This window comes from Erythrolamprus reginae, chromosome 3, assembly GCF_031021105.1.
Source record: "Erythrolamprus reginae isolate rEryReg1 chromosome 3, rEryReg1.hap1, whole genome shotgun sequence".
Classification (NCBI taxonomy): Eukaryota; Metazoa; Chordata; class Lepidosauria; order Squamata; family Dipsadidae; genus Erythrolamprus; species Erythrolamprus reginae.
In genome coordinates, this window is record NC_091952.1 from 157399151 (window position 1) to 157419921 (window position 20771).

Consider the following 20771-nt stretch of genomic DNA (forward strand, 5'->3'; position numbering starts at 1 on the left):
AGCATTCGCTGGCTGGGGAATTCTGGGAGTTGAAGTCCAAATACTGTATTTTCAAGTTGCCAAGGTTGGGAAACATGCTATATCTGATAAAAGATGATGGGACAGATTCTTTTGTTGGTCAGAGGCATGACTAGAACCATTTGGTGATAAGATTACAGAGCTAAAATTTCAGGGGACAATTTAATAATGAGAAGTCTATAGTAACAAAGCAGGTGGCCTGCCTCCATTCATGCTACAAGAAGAAGTTGGAGGACTGCCTGGCAAGATAGCAGGAGCCTTATCCTTATATTACAGAGTCTGCAAAGGAGAGATGGTCTCAAAGAGTTCTTCAAATTCTGTGATCCTAAATTCTGAAACCAGTCCAGAATTTTATTTCCCTGTCAAAAAAATAGCATGTAATTTATGGAAGCCAACAAATGATGGCTTCCATAAATTATATTGGTCAGTGATCGATTGTTGTACTTAAGAGTTATTTTTTAAAGAGTTATTCAGACGACTATATAAATAGCTAAAACACCAGTGAAATAGAGGTGGACAAGGACCCTATATGGCTTGTAAAATAAGCCAGAGTTTATTGTCAAGGAAACCAGCAAGATCATCTTAAGCAATACACAGGAAAAAAATAGAATGGAAGTCTTGATACAAATATTGAATGGTTTGAATGCTTATATAAAACATTTCACTTACAAAAGAAAATGTTTTGTTTAATTTATAAAGATCCAAAGGTCAGTCTCTTGAACTCTGGATCCATCTCCTTAAAATAATTAAGAATAATAGGGAACAATTTCATCCTTCTATTGAACCAATTCCATTATTGTTCATCTGCTAGGGATTTACACAACAGATTTCAGTGCCAACAATTTCATCCTTACAAAATAGGATTATGCACGTTTGGATGGCGCACTTCGACAAACATTTGAACAAGCAGCCATTGTTGTTATGTTGATAATCTATTCTGTGTAATGGATTAGTCACACTTTATAGACTGAAGTAGACAATCATAAAACAAAACAAGCTTTATTTTAAACATGAGCTTCCCGATGGAAATATTATAAAATGATCCTATGAAGGCAACATGAGGAACCATATACAGTATATGTTAAGTCTCTTTTTCCTGTAGTGACACCTACTGGCAAGTCATCCAAATAACAATGTTCAGCTGTTCTATACTGGGGGAGTGCACAACTCACCCACCCCCACTTTGGGTACAATTCCTCCAAGAAAAGACTTGTAAAAATTGACCCCCGATGTACTATAACTGCAATGTGATCAACACAGAGATACCATATTACCAATTGATCCCTTTTACCTATAAAGCATCCACCAATCTGGAAGTAAAACTAACTGAATTCAGTGTTCCAAAGTGTTGTTAAATTAACTGCCACACTCCAAATATCATTACCAATTGAGAAGTTTGCTTTTATATCATTTATTCAGTTTATATAACTGGGAGGGAATCATATTGCTTATAAACTGGTCTCTTCACACATTCGGGAAGGAATATTATAATGTCGGTCATCTTCTGTTATAAGGGTTACCATGGGCCAGGTTTCTTTGGGATCATTGGGATAAAGGGTGATGAATTCTTCTGTTTTGTACTTATACAATCGGTAAACCTGGATGGTGTGCTGCAAAGCATAGGCGAGGAGAAACATTTCAACCTAAGAGATGAGAGGGACAACAAAATCTGATGTTATAAAGAGACAAACGGTGAGACAGTTTTGATTTAATTGAATAAAGGTAATAGGCTTCTTCCCTATGCTTTCGGACTAGTGACCTACGTAGGAGGCTATACACACTGTGTCAAACATACAAGGCTCCACCTTGATCTTCTATATGTGCATATAGCTAAGTTTACGAATGGTCGCAAGAAGAAACCATTTATGTATGTATGTGCCTGAAGTTTCAGTTATTCCAAATTTAGGGGAGGGCAAATAACTTGCTGTCTTCTGGCTAGTTTGACTTCAACATCCACCAGTCTAAGCAGAAAGACTGATAATTTTACCCCAACACATCTGGTGGCTATCAAGCTTAAATTCTATTAAGAACCTATAAACCTTTGAAAGCCAACTCCCCTTCAGTTAACAATCTGATTGGAAACCTTCCTAGAGGGTCTTCTCACCCATACCTTTGTTCTTCTATAGCTACAGCTCTGCTTCTTCATAGCTCCTTATGTTGCACTCCACCGATGCTGTTTTGTAAACCTCAAGCCTTTTTTGGTCAGGGCTTTCAATTCTCTGTGTTGTTTAACTTTTTGTTTTCTCTGACCAAAGCCCTCAATCATTTTTTAACAAGTGGGAGGCTGCAAGCTCACTGGTCTATTTGTAACTGCCAAAGAATATAATTAGAACACTTTCTCATGGGCTGACCTTTAAAATTCCACCTAGCTGTAAATTATCTAGAATGCAACAATATGGTTCCCATCTTTATCTACTGGCTCTCATACAATGCATCATTTGGAAGTAAATGCTGCAATGTTTTGTGATATGCAGAATCCAAATAACTTTACAGTACATAAAACTATTGTTAGTAAACCATACTACACTTAAAGGCAACCAATTCCCACACTGAAAAAACAACAACTGATAAGCAATGCTCTGATATCTCTTATTCAAATAGGCATGGACATACAGGCTGCTGTTTAAACTTAAATAATGGCTCTACGCAGTGAAGGGCTACCAAAATTTTTACTACCACACTGTGGGTGTGGCTTATGCAGGATGCCCTGCATTTTCTTTCAACATCTTTCAGTGCAAATTGTGTGCTCTGGGGTGGAGCTCCATTTTCGCTACCCCACTTCCTCACCTCCCCTGTCCGGGCAGTAGCCCACCCCTGGCTCTACAGTACTTTTATACAAAGTCAGGCAGATTGACTACATAGAGGGAAAGAAAAGTTAAATGTACTAAGCGTGTCTGGTTTTTTAATGCTTGTTTTTACTTTCAAATCCGGTATTCTCTTCTAGAGTTTAATCTCTGTAAGGATTTGTGATTATTGACTTGGAACCAGCATACCACCCATATCAATGGGTTTGTAATATATGCAGAAAGATCTTTATTGGCTCATTTAAGTGCAAAAATCTGTGCCTGGCCGTTTTCTTTGCTCTAGTGCTCAACCTTACAGGCCTTTGGATAATTTTTTGATCTCTAATCCTGAGAGGGATTTCAACAAAGTATCATCTAGTTATAAGTACCCCCCCCCCCCCCTCTCAAAGTCACCAAGGCATTTAGAGCAGCATTATCAGTATGCTGACTCTGTACCATGCAAATACCATATACTGTACATTAAAACCACACTAAAATGTCTGATACACTGGGCTGAATGGGGATTAAAAACTGAGCCAACTGAAACGAAGACTCAGAGAATGTGCAGTTCCTGAATCTTAATGTTGGATTTGCTCTGGAATAAATGATATCTAATATGCAGACTACTCCTAGAACCTCTTGCTTCAAGGGATCAAGATAGTTGTATTGATACTAACACCTTTTGAACATCTATGCTATGTACTGTCATTCCAGAAAGAAACTGCTTAACTGCTTAACCATAATGTCACATCTTGATTGCTATTTTGTGCTCCGTGAGCGGCTGCCTGCATATACAATATGGAAATAGGAACAAAAACTATATTCAACTTGAAGACTGCTGTTCTATGTGCATTGTCACCTTGAATACTGCAGTGGATAGAACTGCATTGCGGTCAATTTGTTATGATGTATACACTTTTGGCATGAAGTTACAAAGTCTTAACTTGGAAACAGAATATTGGAGACTTCTGCTTCCATTTAGTTTTGCTTCTAGTTAGGTTACGTATTGGTATGTCCGGAAACTATTCTGTGGTGATTATTCTCTGGAATAGCATCCCAACAAAATTGCACCGTAAGCCAACCTTGTTCTAGCTCAGATGTATGCAGAAGACACTTCTATTCACTCAATATCTGATTATATTAATCCTGGCCACTATCATATTCCTTCAGCTTATCTGTGCTTTTAAACACGGATCCAAATCCATCTGGCTAAACTAGTAAGTTGAACTGAATCATCAAATCAAATGTATATTAAATTATTCAGTGACCTGGACACTCTCTTAGATATATGCTTTTTTCTGAACTGAATTGAACTAGATGAATACAGTCTGTGAATATTTTACAGATAGGTGGCATTATTTGGTATTTTTATAACATTTTTTTCCCCTTATCAGACAGAATGGAAAAAAGGCAGATGTTTATAGCATACTCACAAGAACTAGACCAATGGCTCTACAATTTTTTTGCAGCTCTTTAGTTTGGCCTTCTTGGGTTTATCGTCAGCCTCAGGAATCATCACCAGATGAGCTAATTCTGCTTTATCATAAATCTACATTAACATACCATACTTTTTGGAGTGTAAGACATACTCCCGCCCCCACTTAGAAGTAGATGAAAATTGTGCTGTGTCTTATACACCAAATATTGCTGAAATGTCTGCCTACCTGCCGACCCCTACCCTTTGGCATGTCATATTTTTGGCCTCCACATGCCCCTCGCATTGCATTTACGGACAGTTCCAGGCGGCAGGGATCGACAGTGGTGAATGGGCTGTGGCAAATGGGCACCTGCGAATGGGCTGCGGCAAACGGGCACAGGTGAATGGGCCACACCAAATGGACCGCAGCGGCAGCAAATGGACAATGGCAACTGGGCCGCAGCAAATGGGTTGCGATGGTGGCAAACAGGCCACAGCAGTGGCAAATGGGCAGTGGGGAACACACGGCAGTGGCAAATGGGCTACAGGGAATGGGCAGCGACATCGCTGAACGGGCCCATGTCAAATGGGCCAGATGAATATCGGATGGATGCTAGGAAGCAAAGGCAGATTTTTTTTCTTGTTTTCCTTGCCCAATAGAGGAAGGTGCGTCTTATAGTCTAAAGTGTGTTATATTCTGAAAAATATGGCAATCTGGTAAATCTGAAAGGATAATTCTCCTTTACAGCCTGAAAAAAATGTGTTTGTGTGTGTTCTGAGCCTTGCCCTACCCACTATCTATCTGCAGACTATGCTGTCTTTTATCTGACTGTTCCTTGGGATGGCTTTTCACTAGTGTTGGGTGAAGCCAACAAAGTTCAGGTTTGCCGAACTCACCCGAACTTTGCCGTGAGGTTCAGGTGAGTTTGCTGAACCCGCACCCGAACCCGAACAGCGCCGCTGCGGCATCTTTTTCCATAAAAATAAACAAGGAGGTGGCGAATTCCCCACCTCCTTTTGCTTTTTTTAATTTTTACGGAAAAGGATGACACAGCAGTGCTGGAAGCAAAAGGAGGTGGGGAATCCCACGATGGGATTCCGGGGGCCGGGCTTTGACACCACGGAGACTCCTTCCTCCCCGTTTCGGCCGGCCAGGAAGGAGTCCCCGTGACATCAAAGCCCCGCCCCCGGAATCCCATCGTGGGATTTCCCACTTCCTTTTGCTTGCAGTGCCGCAAGCAAAAGGAGGTGGAGAATCCCACGATGGGATTCCCCACTCTCCTCCTGGGCGGCAGCGCTTTGCGGTGTTTGAGCAAATGCCGAACCCGAACTTTTAAAAAAGTTTGGGTTCGGTTCGGCATGCCGAACTTTGCAAGTTCTTTTCACCCAACACTACTTTTCACGCATTCTCCCAAGACCTTTCTCAGATTCTGTTACAGCTATTGACTGTAGTAGATTAGTTTTTAACATTATAGTAAATATTCAATATTTGATCCATAAAGAATTGTGCTTACCTGTTCAAGGCCTCCTGTGTGACCAAGTTGATTCAAATGGTTTTCCATTAATTGGAAAGGATTGCTAGATGTGTCTCGAGCAAACAAAAGCCAAGAGAACACGGGGACCTCTTTGCCTTTCTCACTATCTTCATACAATTGAATGGCAGTGCTCAACATAAGAAACTTTACTGCTTCATAGAGCTTGTATTCTTCTTCTTCACTTCTGAAAAGCTCATCACAGGCTGCTTGCCTCTCTACAAAGAGCTTTATGTCAGTCATATTTTTCCACTGAAACAGGAAACAAACAGTGATTAGATAACTGGGATGAAAAGATGCTTCTAGTGAAACTAACTGAGATCCTTCAGCACAACTGGTATTCAGTCCTTATTTTGAAGCCCATCAACTACTTAATCAATTGATACTCTTGAATATTATCTGAATATGCTGCAGATGAATTCATTTCCGACCCATTAATTAAGCTATTTAAAATGTCAAAACAGAGGAGAAAAGGTGAAAAACCCTTCTAATTGCAATTTATCCTTCTCCAATTATTGCGAATTGTCATGATCAACTACAACTACTTTATGAAATATATCTCTTATTAAAACAGGCAAATGCGTAATATATTAATAAGAAACTCCATATCATTAATGACAGCTTGAACCAGCATGATGAAATGTGAAAATATGTGTTGCAAAAAATGCTTAACATTTAAATTGTCTGTGCAACACATAAGATTGATTTCTAAGCATTTATTTATTTATTTATCTATTTGTTTGTTTGTTTGTTTGTTTGTTTGTTTGATTGACTGATTGATTTTTATGCTGCCCTTCTCCTTACACTCAGGGCGGCTTACACCATGTTAGCAATAGCACTTTTTAACAGAGTCAGCATATTGCCCCCACAATCCGGGTCCTCATTTTATCCACCTCGGAAGGATAGAAGGCTGAGTCAACCTTGAGCCGGTGATGAGATTTGAACCACTGACCTTCAGATCTACAGTCAGCTTCAGTGGCCTGCAGTACAGCACTCTACCTGCTGCGCCATCCCGGCTCCGAGGGTTTTCATGCAGATCTATTTTTATTTTTATACACTAACATTATTCACTTTTTGGAAATGCTTTTCGAGATACTTTCATGGCATTTTAAAATAAATCAATATCTCCACCTATTCAAAGCATACCTGCGCAACAGTGTTAAATTTAAAACAAGAGACTCTTATCCTAACAATGAAATACATGCAAGAAATGTTTGTCAAAGCTAAGATTAGCTTTGACAAACATTTTTTACATGTATTTTATTGTTAGGATAAGATTCTCTCATTTTAAATATCAAAATAAGGAGTTTTAGATTAGCATTCTGAATTATATTTCACTTTGAAGGATGTTCTCTTCGAATATATTCCATCATTTGTACATTTATCCCAACATAAAATTGTTAGGTTCTGTATAAAACGAATGTGGATTTGTAATAAAAAATGTGACATTTAAAGAATGGGAGATAGTTTCAACCTTTCATTACAGTGTCAGTGACTTTTGGTGACCTTTCTTGAACAAAATGAATTTAAAGTAGATTTCATTATGAAAAACCTGCCCTAGGATTCAACAATATGTCCAATCTGTGGCATGAGCTCAGGTGTTTTTCAAGACACACATAATTCTGCTCAGCAATACAAGAGTGGCTGTAGGATCTTCCAAAATTACTTGACCATGATCAATAGGGAACAATCACCAGTACTTTCTGCATTTCATCTCTCTGACAATCCTGCCCTTAATAATGTATTTACTAGATTTATTAATCCAGAAGAAGACCAAGTTTACTAGGATGAAATGTAATAATAAGCTTGTTTGTCTTTAAGATGCTACACAATTCTGATTTTATGGCTAACTAAATTTACATTTGGAAGAGAATCTAAACCGTTATATAATAAATAAAGAATTGCCCCATTATGTTCAATACTGTACATAATATAATTAATTATAATCCAGGTAATTAACTATGGAACTAATTAATTCCAACATGCTTTACTTTTTATATCTTTTAAAATCAGGTTGTATAGACAAGACTACTAACTATTTTATTTCCATATATCATTTCTCATACCTTTCTTTTTAGTAACATCAAGCAATCTTTAATTTCATCCATCAGGCTTTCCATTTTACTTGGCCATGCGTGCCTCAGTCGCCACCGAGTGATCCATTCATATCTGACCATCAGCTTCTCTGGTAACTAAAAGGGTCAGATAATAAATATTAATGTGTTAAAAAGTTGAAAAAATGATTAAAGTATCACATTTTTAATTAAATTTCTTATTCTCAGAAGCTTAATAACCCATCTAAAGTTTTTTTTAATGCATCAATATTCCAATAAGTATCTATGGCTGATGAATAAAACTCCAAAGCAGAAATGATATTAAATCTGCCTTTGAAATAAAATGGTTGAATTTGAGGCCTACCGATGTCAGATCTTCTTGCTGGAGACACTGAGGAAGATGACAAGCTTGGCTGAGTGCTTGAAATAGTGTGGCTCGGAGAGCACAGTAATTATCTCCTCGCACTCTCCTTATTGAAATAAACTTATGTGAAACAGCTTCATAGCCCTGTATTAAAAATAAAAATCATAATCAGATAGAGAGGAACCTAACTCAACACAATATTGGAGTTGTAGAAGTTATCTAGATTCTAAGCCAATCCTAAATATTTGCCAGAAGTTAATAACCACCCATTAGCCTACAACTGCTAACTTGTTGCTGAATACATGCACTATGACTATATCATCCATAGTATTCCCTAGTTCCTTTAAGTCTCTCTATAGCCTTTTCTACTTGCTAGAGAGCCACTCTATTTTGAAACTCTTTATTCACCTTTATGTTTTTAATTTTCTTCTTTTAAGCCTTAAATCGGTCAAACACTCACCAGCTTTGGCATTTCACCGCTCTCCAGCGTGTATGCTTAGATCTTGTTGTTGTTGTTATTATTATTATTAATTAGATTTGTATGCCGCTCTTCTCCAAAAACTCGGGGTAGCTCACAAGATTCAAAACCAACACAACAAATCTAATTAATTAAAAATTAGTACTAAAATCCCATGTACTGTATATTAAAAATCAGTCAGCCAATTCATTCACAACCACACATTACATCTTGTAAACAGGATGTGTGTGTGTGTGTGTTGATCTAATTGCCCCATGCCTGGTGACATAAATGAGTCTTGAGACTCTTACGAAAGGCGAGGAAGGTGGGGGCAGTGAGAATCTGAGTCTGGAGGGAGCTGATTCCAGAGGGCCAGGGCCACCACAAAGAAGGCTCTTCCCCTAGGCCCCGCCAGATGACAGTCTGGCCAACGGGACCCGGAGAACGTCAATTCTGTGGGACCTAACTGGTCGCTGGGATTTATGTGGCAGAATGATTATGATTATTCATGTTACCCAGGCAACCAACGAATTCTTCAATTAATCAGTCCTCCATTTGTGGCCTGCACAGCTAAAGATGACATTTAAGTCATCTTCATCAGCTGCTGGCCAGAGGCAGGCACCGGCTCCCTAGGGAATTTGCAACCACCCTGCCAGTCCACCGAAAGGTGCCTCTCTTTGCTCCCGCCCCTCCAGGGCGGTTCTGACCTGGAATCGGTTGATTCCAGGTCTCCAGGCAGCTGGGATTCGGGATTCCCCGCAGAGTGCAAGAAACTCTGTGCCGCTATGACATTGGCCACACCCCTTCCTCCATCCATAGTATTCCCAAATGTCATGTTTGGACAATCTCCCAAAATAAAATAAAATAAGTATTTAGAACTGGTTGAAATCTTGTGAGACTTGGGCAATCTACAAAATCTGATTGAACTGTAGACATTTGCATCATTATCATCACACAAATTCAAATCCTGGCAAAATATCCTGAATTTTTGCGTGATGCAGCAAGATTCTTTTTTTATTCCTATACCTTTTTTTAAAAATCCCATCTTTATTCTTTTTAATAAATAATTCAAGGCAGTGAACATACCCAATACTCTTTCTCCCTCCTATCTTTCCTCCTATTTGTCTGCAACAACCCCTCTGAGGTGAGTTAGGCTAAGGGAGAGTGATTGGCTCAAAGTCACCCAGCCGTCTCTCATGCCTAAATGGGATTAGAACTCACAATCTCCTAGTTTCTAGCCTGGTACCTTTCACCATTAGACCAAATTGGCTCTAATACTTATTTTACTTGAACAATTGCTATATAGCTAGCTTGCATAATTGGTCTACATCAATGTTTTACTGAATTGTGGGAGCTGAAATTTGCATATCCCACTGTTGCCAAATTTGATAAACATTGCTTTACATCTTGCCTCTCCACTAAAGTAGAATTACAATGACCAAAAAAAAAAGAATCCACCTACTTCCAAAACTGAAATCCCAGTTATCTTTTTACATATTATAAAGTAAGATTTCATTCTCAACTATTATGTGAATCAAAACTGATACAATTCTTTATGATGCATTAGCCATTTCCTGTCTTTTTCAAACCTGCAAGGTTTTTAGACACCCAGGCCAAAATTATTCCATTTTTTTCATAGGGCCACTTATTTGCTGTTGTGTCTGCTTGTTCCACAAGATCTGGGAGAATGGCTATGCTTCAAATTACCGCTTTAAAACCATGTCATCTGTAAATAGCATCTCTGCCCTAAGATTTGGATGGACATACGCCTGTTGGCTTCTGCAAAGCTTTAAATTCCACACACACACACACCAATCATTGGGACAGAATTTTGCATAAATCCATCATTTCTAACCTGGCACCTTAACCACTATATGAATCCGCCTCTCCAGAAAAATGATTTGGCCTCAGTTTATGTTATTTTATGTACTACTTTCATGGTTTTTATGTTCATGCTCTTATCTTTTTCTGTGTGCTTTAATCTTCTAGGTGGCCAGAGTTGCAATTTTAAAATTGGGTAGCCACATAAAATAAATTATAAATGCCATCTGATCAGAGAAATTTCCCCTTTAAGTCTGAACAAAAGGAATCGAATCACAAAGCGTATCTTTGCAAACATAAGCTGCACTGAAACATCACAGTGAGAAGAGCTGGGTGCACTTTGAACTATTTGAATGCAATAATTATTCCTACACTGCATCTTTGTACAAAATGACCATATAAGTTAGATTAAATCTACATTAAAGGCCATGTCTTTTACCGCTTCCAAAAATAGACTTTATTTTTCAATCTTGCAATTATCCAAAATGCAAAGAATAACTTATGCATGATAAACAATTTATAGTCTGTCTTTTTTGTAAATATTAATCATTAGTTTTATTAGCATATGTCTATATTTATTACTATGCTTTCAAGAAAAGAACACTCTGGATTTAGAAGAGAGAAATTCCCTACACAGAGAAACAGGAGAACAGACCTTCCGAATGCATTCAGCATGGGATGTGTTGCCTCGCCATTCTTGTTGGCAATAATCCATGATGTCTACTTCAGGTTTAATGCTAAGCTTATTTTCTAGAAAATCTGAATTTAATTGAGAGAAGAAAATTACAACTATGTTAAACATCAGAAAACTCTACTTCATATTCCTTCAAAAAGTACTTTCCACCTGCAGATGGAGATAGCTAGGCTTTTCTATCGGTTGCAGAATCCCTGTATCTGGAATGTTTGATCCTCCTTGGAATAAAATATATACACTTTTTATCTATCAAATGTAATGTCTTCTAAGTGTTCCCATTTATTTACTAGTATAAGGGTATTTCTTGTGTACAGATGCAACAATTATGAAAACAAATATGATAGTGCATGCACCAAAAACCATATCATGATAAAAATCCAGAATTGGTTTTAAAATGTTCAATTCCAATATTACTGACTTAAATATTGCAATGTTTTATGTACGTGTAGGCATGCATAATTTTGCAGCAAGAGTACTAATTAGACCTGGGTGCTATGAATGCAGATCTTTGAAAAAGTGCTTTCCTGGTATTGAAGATTTGCATTAAATACCTCTTTGAAAGAGCCTTGCAAACTGGTCATTTTTGTACATGGTGTTTTAAGTCATAGACAATATAAATTAAATATTGGAATTGACTCTTTTCTTCTAAATTCTTTTTTACAAGTTTGACAAATGACTTATGAACATTTTTAAGTACAGTAACTTGAAGTCATACTACATCCACTGTTAAGAAACTGGACAGCCACTTTTTTGAAATAGGGTCCCCTGGTTGAGCAGGATGTTGGACTAGAAGACATCCAAGGTCCCTTTCAGCTCTATTTTGTAACTTACCTACTTTTTCTCTGACACTGACAAATTCTAATGTCATGATGTCCATTATGATTATGATTTATTAGATTTGTATGCCGCCCTTCTCTGAGGACTTTAGATTAACTACTGACCAATTCCGTATACCTTGTATATTTGCATAGAAACATAATTATTATTTTATTTTCAATTTGTTGGGCCTTTATTATGTAATTTTAATTTTATTCCAAATTTTTGTTTTGTAAACTGCCCGGAGGGGAAAAAACATTGATTTCGAAGGGCAGCATAATCTACAATTTTTTTTTAAAGTCAACAAGTACTAGTGTTGCTTTATGCATTATCCAGCGTAGGCTTGTGCTATAAAAAAATAGTTTTGAAATGTACCTGAAGCAACTGTCCCAATCTCAAGTAACACCTTTTCTCTCTCTATTTCATCCGCATCACGGTACAGGTCCTCCTCACTGCAACAACATTGATATATACTTCAAGTAACAGGAAAGACTGAATTCATAGAGATATCTTTCTCAGCAAGAGGAGCTAGACAGCTTTTCCCAGGTAATAGCTGTTAATTAAGTTGGTCGGTGCTGCAAAACTGATTTGGAAGAAAGGCTACAGAATTCATGCAGCACCTTTTCTTTGCTTCATTAAAGCAATTGAATCATTTTTCAAATTTCTGCCCAAACATAAAACCAAAAAAAGTGACCACTTGGGTGAAAATTAAGGCAGACCCATCTTTTTTTTTTCCTCACAGGAGTATGTATAATTTGGAGTTCTTCCAGTGTATTGAAGAATTCCCCCCCATCCCTTCATTTTAATCCATGTGTAACAGGTATTAGGATAGCACATCCTTTGAAATCTATTCAGAGGTGAATGTGCACAAATGCAGCACCTCTCTTATCAATATACCATGTTTCCCCGAAAATAAGACAGGGCCTTATTTACCATACAAAATATGGTATTGGCATTTTGGGGGAGCAGAAGGTGGGGTGCGCTGCGAGATGCATGTCTTACTGAAGTCTGGCAGCTCCATGGCATCTCTCAGCCGATCTGTTTAGTTCCAGTTCCAGCTCCAACCATCACAATAGAGCAGGAAGAGCACCCCTGGCTGGGGTTTGGAGCCAGAACTTAGCGGAAAGACAGAAAGACTTCTGCTGCTTCTGCTTTTGGCTGCTCACGCTTCCCACTCTATAGTGATGGTCACTGGAGGCCTCACCTTTCGCCCTGCTCCTCTCCAAGCTCCAATCTCTCCCACCTGAGCTCTAACTGACCGAAGCATCCGCCGGCATGCTTGGGAAGACCCTCCACCTTGGGAGTTCCCTAGATGGGATGGCGATTGAGCCGGACTCTTCCTGGTGAGGGGAGCCTCCTAGGTAGGACCTTTGCCTGCACACCCTTTCTCCCGCAGGCCCTGCTTATTTTTCCCAGGTGCCTGGCAGCGAGACACCAGGCAGCCTCAACAGACATGGCTCAGCCACGGCCAGTGCTCCTTGCCTGCAGCTGAGCCTGCCCTGCAAGGGTGGGAGGGGGGAGGCTTCTATAGGCAGCAGGAGCAAGGGCAGCAGCAACACCCACAGCGACTCAGCCATCTCTGCCGAGCAGAAGCAACCGGTGACCAAGCCCAAGCTGACAGCCAAACCTCAAGGTGCAGCATCATATATGCAACATATAGTTTTGAAGGGAAACTGCCCTTCCCCAGTGGGCCAACTTCTAGGAAGGCACAGGATGCCACAATTGCCACAACATCACCCTTCAGCAATATTCTATCCCAATGTTCAGTGCCTAAGAACCTATGATTACAACATAGTTTGTTGGCTATAAAAATTAACTGCCTTGAATAGCCCCTGGAGAGGCTGAGTGGCAAAAAAGAAAGCAGTAAGCTCCCTCCCATATTTGGGTATACTAGGTTGATTCGACAGAAAAAATATATATACATTGAAAAGGGGAGGAGTCTTTAAATACATTACAAGTACTCCAAATTATATTTGCTCAAAAGGAAATAACTTGAAGACATACCTTAACTCCTCTGGACTATAAAAACTCTAACAGATTGTTGCCTCCCAGATTAGAATGCATTTTGCTGGTGAGTGCAAAACCTGAAAGGGAAATTAAAATTAGATTTTATTAAGAAAGCAGCTGATATCCCACCAAATACATACGTAAATATAATAATGTTGCCCTGGTAACCTGTTGGCACAATAAAATGCCTTCTATCCAAGGAATGGGGAGGAAAGTGATTTCACACTTAATTTTAATATAAGCTCAAAATCAATACCAAAGCATTGGCACCTCTATAGTATATTTGGAAAAGCACAGACAAAGTATCACCCTGGAAAGAAAAAGGAAAGGAAGCCCTGGTGTTCCGCTCTTAGGGTATTTGATTATGCTCTAAATTAGATGTTCAGTTAATTGAGAGCAAGTGACTTCAAATGAGTCCTTTACTCCCAATCAATTAAAATAAGAATGATTTTGGTTTTACTATAAGGGTTTTTAGTTGTTTTATTAATTGGATTGTTACATGCTGTTTTTTTATCATTGTTGTTAGTCACCCCGAGTCTGCGGAGATGAGCGGCATACAAATCCAATAAATAATAAATAATAATAATAATAATAATAATAATAATAATAATAATACATGATATTCTGAACGCAGAAGCCAAGCAACCCTATTTATGCATCAGAAAAGCTGTAATGGAATATTGCATTGCAAATTATTTTCCCACTTTTACTTTTGGTGATAGTCCTTTTAAATATATTAGATGAAAAAAAAACACACATTCTCATTTAGTTCAAAGGAAGTGACAGAAAGATTAATTTCATCACAAGTAGTTTTATGGTATGTTGGATGTTACTCTTGCATCACTGTGTCATTTTAAATCAGTACTTCTTAAACCAGAGGTCTTCAAACTTGGCAATTTTAAGACTTGTGGACTTCAACTTCCAGAATTCTGGGAGTTAAGGTCCACAAGTCTTAAAATTGCCAAGTTTGAGGACCCCTGTCTTAAACTGTACCACACAGCGGCCGGTTCCTCTTAGCTGCTTACCAGTGTGCTATGCGCGCATCCTGAAAATTCGGGCACGCACGCCCCTTCACACAATTTTGCTTCCATGTTGCACAAGAAGCAAAAAGTACCAAAATCTCACAAGGGGATGCATGCATACGTGCGATTTTGGTGATTTTTTTGCTTTCACACGTGTTGAACAGCGCACCCTAGCACACCGGTAGGAACCCACCACTGGTACTATCTTATTACTCCTTTTCCCAATCTCAAAAAAAGTGTTTTACACAAGCATCTCGGCTGTGTCAATCCCAAACTGGATCCTTGATACACAAACAATAAAAAATGACATCCTTAACCCCAGTTTAATAACCATTGTTTTAGATGAAAATTTCCCAGCCTGCTAGAAGAATAACTTCAATTATTTTTAGTTGGCATATCAACTTTATATGAAGCTTAAAAATAATTTGGATGTAGGCCGGTAGGATATAAATGAATACTGAGAATAATAATTCAAATATTGTTCTAATGACCCACATAAGTGGAGTTACATTGGTATTTTTCTAACCTTCCTTTAACCTCTCTAACTCTTGTGCAGTAAAACCAATTTTATTTTTGTTGCACCAAGCTGCTGCACAAACTCTTCCATAGCATTCCAAGATATATGGAAGTCCATCACAAAAAAGTATATCTTCCATACTTCTTAAATAATACTCTCTAAATTCTGAGAAATTCATGAATCCAATCCTCCTCCTCCCCCCCTTCCTCAAAAAAGTTAATTTAGCTATTTTCAAAGGGGAAAAAACAGTAACAATAGCCAACTTGGTGTCTAAGTGTTACCATGTGCATCAGATAGTAAAATGAACATAGAATTACTTACAGGAGCCTAATAAGCAAACTGCATGGATGCTCAAGGGTAGGTGCACCATCACCATCAAAATGCATGCTAAGTCATCCCATTGGGCAGGAGAAGACAGCAATCTGTGATTTTTAAAGACTTGAAAAACAAAAGTAGCTTTTAGGTTTCACAGGCTGATACTCCACTATTTTGTCTAAAAGCCTAAGTCCCTAAGAAGCACCTGAGCTCCTTTTATCAGCTGTTAGCAGTGTTCTAGCATCCTCCCATCCACTTTGATCTTCACTGGAAATTTCAAAAGTTGCACTCCAATGTATCTGGACCATTTTTAACAATTGTGAATAGCCAATTATGAAGTACACAAACGACAGGACGATATGATGGTCATAAATGGGCTGTAGTTGCCAAATGCCTAAACAGCATATGCAAGCCTGCAAGGACCCTGTTCCAGGTCATAAAAGCAAGGATTGATCATAAAAGAGCCGGGGTGGCGCAGCAGGTAGAGTGCTGTACTGCAGGCCACTGAAGCTGATGGATAGATCTGCAGGTCAGCGGTTCAAATCTCATCACCGGCTCAAGGTTGACTCAGCCTTCCATCCTTCCGAGGTGGGTAAAATGAGGACCCGGATTGTGGGGGCAATATGCTGGCTCTGTTCAAAAGTGCTATTGCTAACATGTTGTAAGCCGCCCTGAGTCTAAGGAGAAGGGCGGCATAAAAATCGAATAAATAAATAAATAATAAATAAATAAAGTCACATTTTCAATGCAGCTTAACTTCGAATGGTTGGTCATGTGTATTTAGATATGTATGTCTGTGTATCTCTCTAACTACATATGACCAACCATCTTATGTAGTGACCATTTGAAGTTATGATGCATTAAAAATGTAACTTTATGATCAATCCTTGCATATATATTCACACACACATGTACATATATGGTATTCTGATGTAAGGGAACTCTCAAATATAATGCTAGATCAACACTAAGTATACGAACAGCAAAATATACTTTTCTGTTGGCAACAGTTAATTATTATTAATTTTTAGTAAATTGAACATCAGAGAAAACAGACTGTACAATAAGTTAGACATATCACTATTGCAGAAATTTTGGCCGCAACTGCTTATTGAGGGTTCACGGTGTCTTCCATTTCTTTATTTTTGTAGTAATCGCTTTGAAAACTTTTATATTATGGCTCAACATTTTGGATTAATAAAAAGAAACAAGAAACAGGATGTTATCACACAAATCTTTCCCATGAGGGGACCACCTCTTCCTATATAGCTTTACAAGTCATTAAAATACTAATAGTTACTGAAAGATCAAAAAGTATTAGAATGCCAAATAGGCTGACTTACTGAAAAGGGGGTTCCCCCCACAAGTCTAATCCCAACATAGAGACATTCAATGAAAGGAAACAAAATGAGACAAATCTAAATCAATTTTAGATTTAAAAACAAGGCTTTGAAGGAGTTAGAACTGCAAGTTAAGAAATAAATACACTTAGTAAAGATCTTAAGTCTTAAACATAATAATGGAGATATAGAAAGAATTTATGCAAGAAAGTGGAGATAGCAGCTCATGTTTCCTTTTAGTACAACAGCCTGCCGACAACCAACATTTTGATCCTACATCATATAAACCATCAAAATACTTCATGCATATATTAACCACCTAGAAAACCTCCATTAACTAAGTCACAAACTTTGAAACATATGTTCAGAACAAAACTGATGACAGGAACTCACAAGTCTTCAGAGAATTCCATTGGGCAAGGGACCATTGATGCAGACAGTTCTTTCCTTTTGGGATAATTTTCTTGATGGGCTTCAGATGATTTCAAGACATTGACTTGAGCCCTCTGCAAGTGATATGCACTATCTTCATTGGCAGTTAATTTGTGGCTGATGCTTGTGCTTGATATTTTATCACAAGGAGGGCCTTTTTCTTTTTTGCCTTTAGAAAACGCTAGACCGAAAAACCCTTTTCTCCGTTTCTCTTCGGTGATAACTGGAGGCACGGATGACTTCCTTGCCTTTGGCTGTGTCATCCCAGGGCTATGAGGAAAAAGAGGCATATATGTATGTGGCGCATTACTTATACAATTAAATTTAAGGCCTCTGAGGAGAGGTGCTTGGCCAGACCTGACTAACCAAATCCCCCAGTTTGAAGATGGTCAGATGCTTCTCAGTTTCTCACTCATTACCTTGTAGTTAATTCTCTGCCACAAGGCGTAATGAACATCCATTGTATTGCAGGAAATATTCCATTACAGGAATGTTTATCATTTTGAAAGTTACATGATGTTTACTCTTCACGTGAGATTGTAAGAAAAATGGGGAAACTAAAAGTATATTGCAGTTGAATATAATTTGATGGCCTAGGAACAAGGAACAAACTAGGAACAAACTCAAAATGTAATGGAAATCTACGATGACATTCAAGATTTGGAAAATTAATCTTGTTTTTATGAGTTTTAACTCTAAAATCAGTGCATATTTTATCAGCCATTCGTGTTTCTTAATAAGCAAAGCAGCTTGTCCAATTTATTATCCTCAGGTGATATTAAACTACAAATGCTCACTCAGTAAAGTCAATGATATGTTGGTTAGAAATTCTTCAAACTGTAGTGTAATATGTCTGGACAGGACTAGATTTAAGGAAGGTAGCTATAACACAGTAATAATGAAAAAAGAACAAGACAATAACAATAAGCTAATTCTGGTATGAAAAAATATTACAAAAGTTTGTTTTCCACATATTTTTTTTCCTTTACTTTGGCTTTCATTTATCCAAAATAATAAAATGGACTTTTTCTGCTGGATTGGTATTCTACAGCATTTTACTAATCCATGATGATTACTGCAAAAAATGCAAACATGTTTATGGGAGAGCAATTACTGCTCAATATTTAATACTACCACTAAAGTTTTACCCTGCCTATCTATCTAATATCAAATCAAGGTGGTGAATGTATCTAATCCTTCAACCTCCTATTTCACCCATAACAACAACCCTGTAAGACTGAATTTTAGGCTGAGGGAGAGTGACTAGCTCAAAGTCACCCAGCTGGCTCACAGCTGCCTTCTATAAATAAGGGGTCCAGGAATTCAGCAACTAAGTTTATTTAAGCCATTTAGATCTGAGATGAGAAGAAAGTCTGATAAATGAAACAGCAAAAAAGGATCCCTTTCCATAAACCTTGGTTGTTGTTAGTCACTATCACAATGTGCATTTCCTCCCAAACTAGAATATACTAATTTGGGCGGGGGCAATACAAGCAGAGCTTGTTCATTTAAATGTACTATTTTATTTAGCTGATGATGGTGCTTACCTTTCTTGGATGGATGGTACTTGGATGCTACTTAACTTAAATCGCTTAGTATCATCTGTCACCGTGGTACTGTGGGGATCAGCATAAACTCGACTCTCTGAATGAGGTTTCTGCTTCGTTAGTTTATTCTCATCTTCTATCCCAGCAGCTTTTTCATCATCAGCTATCTTGCATAAACATTCATCTTTATCTGTGCTCATCTCTAGAGGGTTGGCTCTAGACTGCTAATGACTAATAGGAAAAGATCGGCAAAAGACAAGAAAGGAAAAAAAATTGGGCAGTCATAGATACAGGCACAGTAATGAATACAAAGAGTAAACAGGGTTCCGTAAAATAACAATTCTATAAGTCTTTAGGAAACGTAAGCGAGCTTCAAGAGGACCAAGTAAAGTTACTATAATGGGAAACTGTAAGTAAGCCCCAAGAGGGCCAAGTAAAGTTACTATTAATTAAACCCGTTTTATTTAAACTGGGGACCTCCTTGTAAGAACTACGTGAAAGAGGAATGAAATTGGACTTCAAAAACTCAAGATCTGAATTGTTAGCTATCATTTGCAAACATCCTACTAGACGCAACGGGAAGGAAACTTGCAAAAGAGCAACCGAGGGGTTCCGAGGCCTCGAATTACTCAAGGCAACCGCAGTTTACGCGGAGTATCTGTAATATTACCTTTTATTGCAGTAAGTCTCGTATTATTAAACGACACCAGAAAGGAACGCACGGGCGTTTTGCGGAATCGCTTTTACTTCCGCATTCTCTGCAGATTCCGGAGTGTGGTAGACAAATACGTATCGGAGCTCACTTCCGAGCTCGCTTTGAATTATCCGGGAGAATTTACTCTGCAGTTTAAAAAAACCAGCCACGAGAATAGCTCGAGTAATGTGTCTGCAGTCTCCACCAGGCATCACCAGATATAAACCTGAAAATAATCCGATTATTATTTTTTTTGCAGCAATGTTGTTGTTGTTTTAAAGAAAAGCTTTCCTACACATTCCAACGCACGAATCTTAGATTGTCTTTAACCTTAAACTTTAATCTTAGATTGTCTACAGTCGATCTCTCCCCCGTAAGGGATGTGCATAAGATGATTAGATAGATAGATAGATAGATAGATAGATAGATAGATAGATAGATAGATAGATAGATAGATAGATAGATAGATAGATAGATAGATAGATCATGTTTTCCTGGGACTGGGGGAGAATTATATCGAAACACACTATTAAAAGTAACAGTAAATAGCATTTACTCCAAGGTTGAGAGAGTTTACAATGCCGGATTTTAGGGTTTTCTTTTTAATATGCGCTGGTCCTATTCCCCCCCCCCCCAAAGAGAAATAAAAGTCGATTTGTTGTTTTTTAAAATTTTGTTTTAAAAAACAGGATGAGTTGTTCTTTCTAAAGCAAATCCCATTGCGACTTTCCTTTTTCGTAGCTCTGCAATTTCCGCAATCATAGCAACCTCTTGTAACCCTCCTTCTCCGACGTCTGAGTTGCAGCTGTGCCAGCTGTTCCAAGAGGCCTGTTAGGGTCAAGTTTTCCCCGATATAAAAGATTTTTATTTTATTTTATTTGGATTTTGGAGCCGGCTGGCACCCTCTCTTTTGGCCTTGGATCGCGGCATCTTTCTTGACG

The 20771-nt window shown here is 38.3% G+C and overlaps 1 protein-coding gene across 3 annotated transcripts; it reads right to left on the minus strand.

Annotated features, from left to right (window-relative positions):
- Positions 1 to 1413: 1413 nt before the first annotated feature.
- OTULIN (OTU deubiquitinase with linear linkage specificity) lies at positions 1414 to 20127 on the minus strand. 3 transcript variants are annotated; one of them, XM_070747097.1, is made up of 11 exons: positions 19807 to 19915; positions 19137 to 19367; positions 17551 to 17859; positions 15824 to 15940; positions 13961 to 14040; positions 12332 to 12408; positions 11102 to 11205; positions 8169 to 8312; positions 7817 to 7942; positions 5733 to 6002; positions 1414 to 1661 (listed from the first exon to the last, which is right to left on the minus strand). In XM_070747097.1, the coding sequence occupies exons 7-11, from the start codon at positions 11159 to 11161 to the stop codon at positions 1467 to 1469; spliced, it is 795 nt and encodes a 264-aa protein (XP_070603198.1). In that variant the 5' UTR covers positions 11162 to 11205; positions 12332 to 12408; positions 13961 to 14040; positions 15824 to 15940; positions 17551 to 17859; positions 19137 to 19367; positions 19807 to 19915; the 3' UTR covers positions 1414 to 1466. The 3 variants fall into 3 exon arrangements, with proteins under 3 accessions (XP_070603198.1, XP_070603195.1, XP_070603196.1); XM_070747094.1 differs by lacking the exons at positions 13961 to 14040; positions 15824 to 15940 and having other exon boundaries at positions 19807 to 20127; XM_070747095.1 differs by lacking the exons at positions 13961 to 14040; positions 15824 to 15940; positions 19807 to 19915 and having other exon boundaries at positions 19137 to 19732.
- Between the last annotated feature and the right edge of the window lie 644 nt (positions 20128 to 20771).

Coding starts and splice junctions, on each gene's coding strand:
- OTULIN (XM_070747094.1), bottom strand. CDS start 19,336: ATGAGCACAGATAAAGATGAATGTTTATGCAAGATAGCTGATGATGAA. Junction 8,313..11,101: donor ATGCTGAATGCATTCGGAAG/GTCTGTTCTCCT, acceptor TTTTTAATACAG/GGCTATGAAGCTGTTTCACA. Junction 6,003..7,816: donor TGATGTTACTAAAAAGAAAG/GTATGAGAAATG, acceptor TTCCTGTTTCAG/TGGAAAAATATGACTGACAT.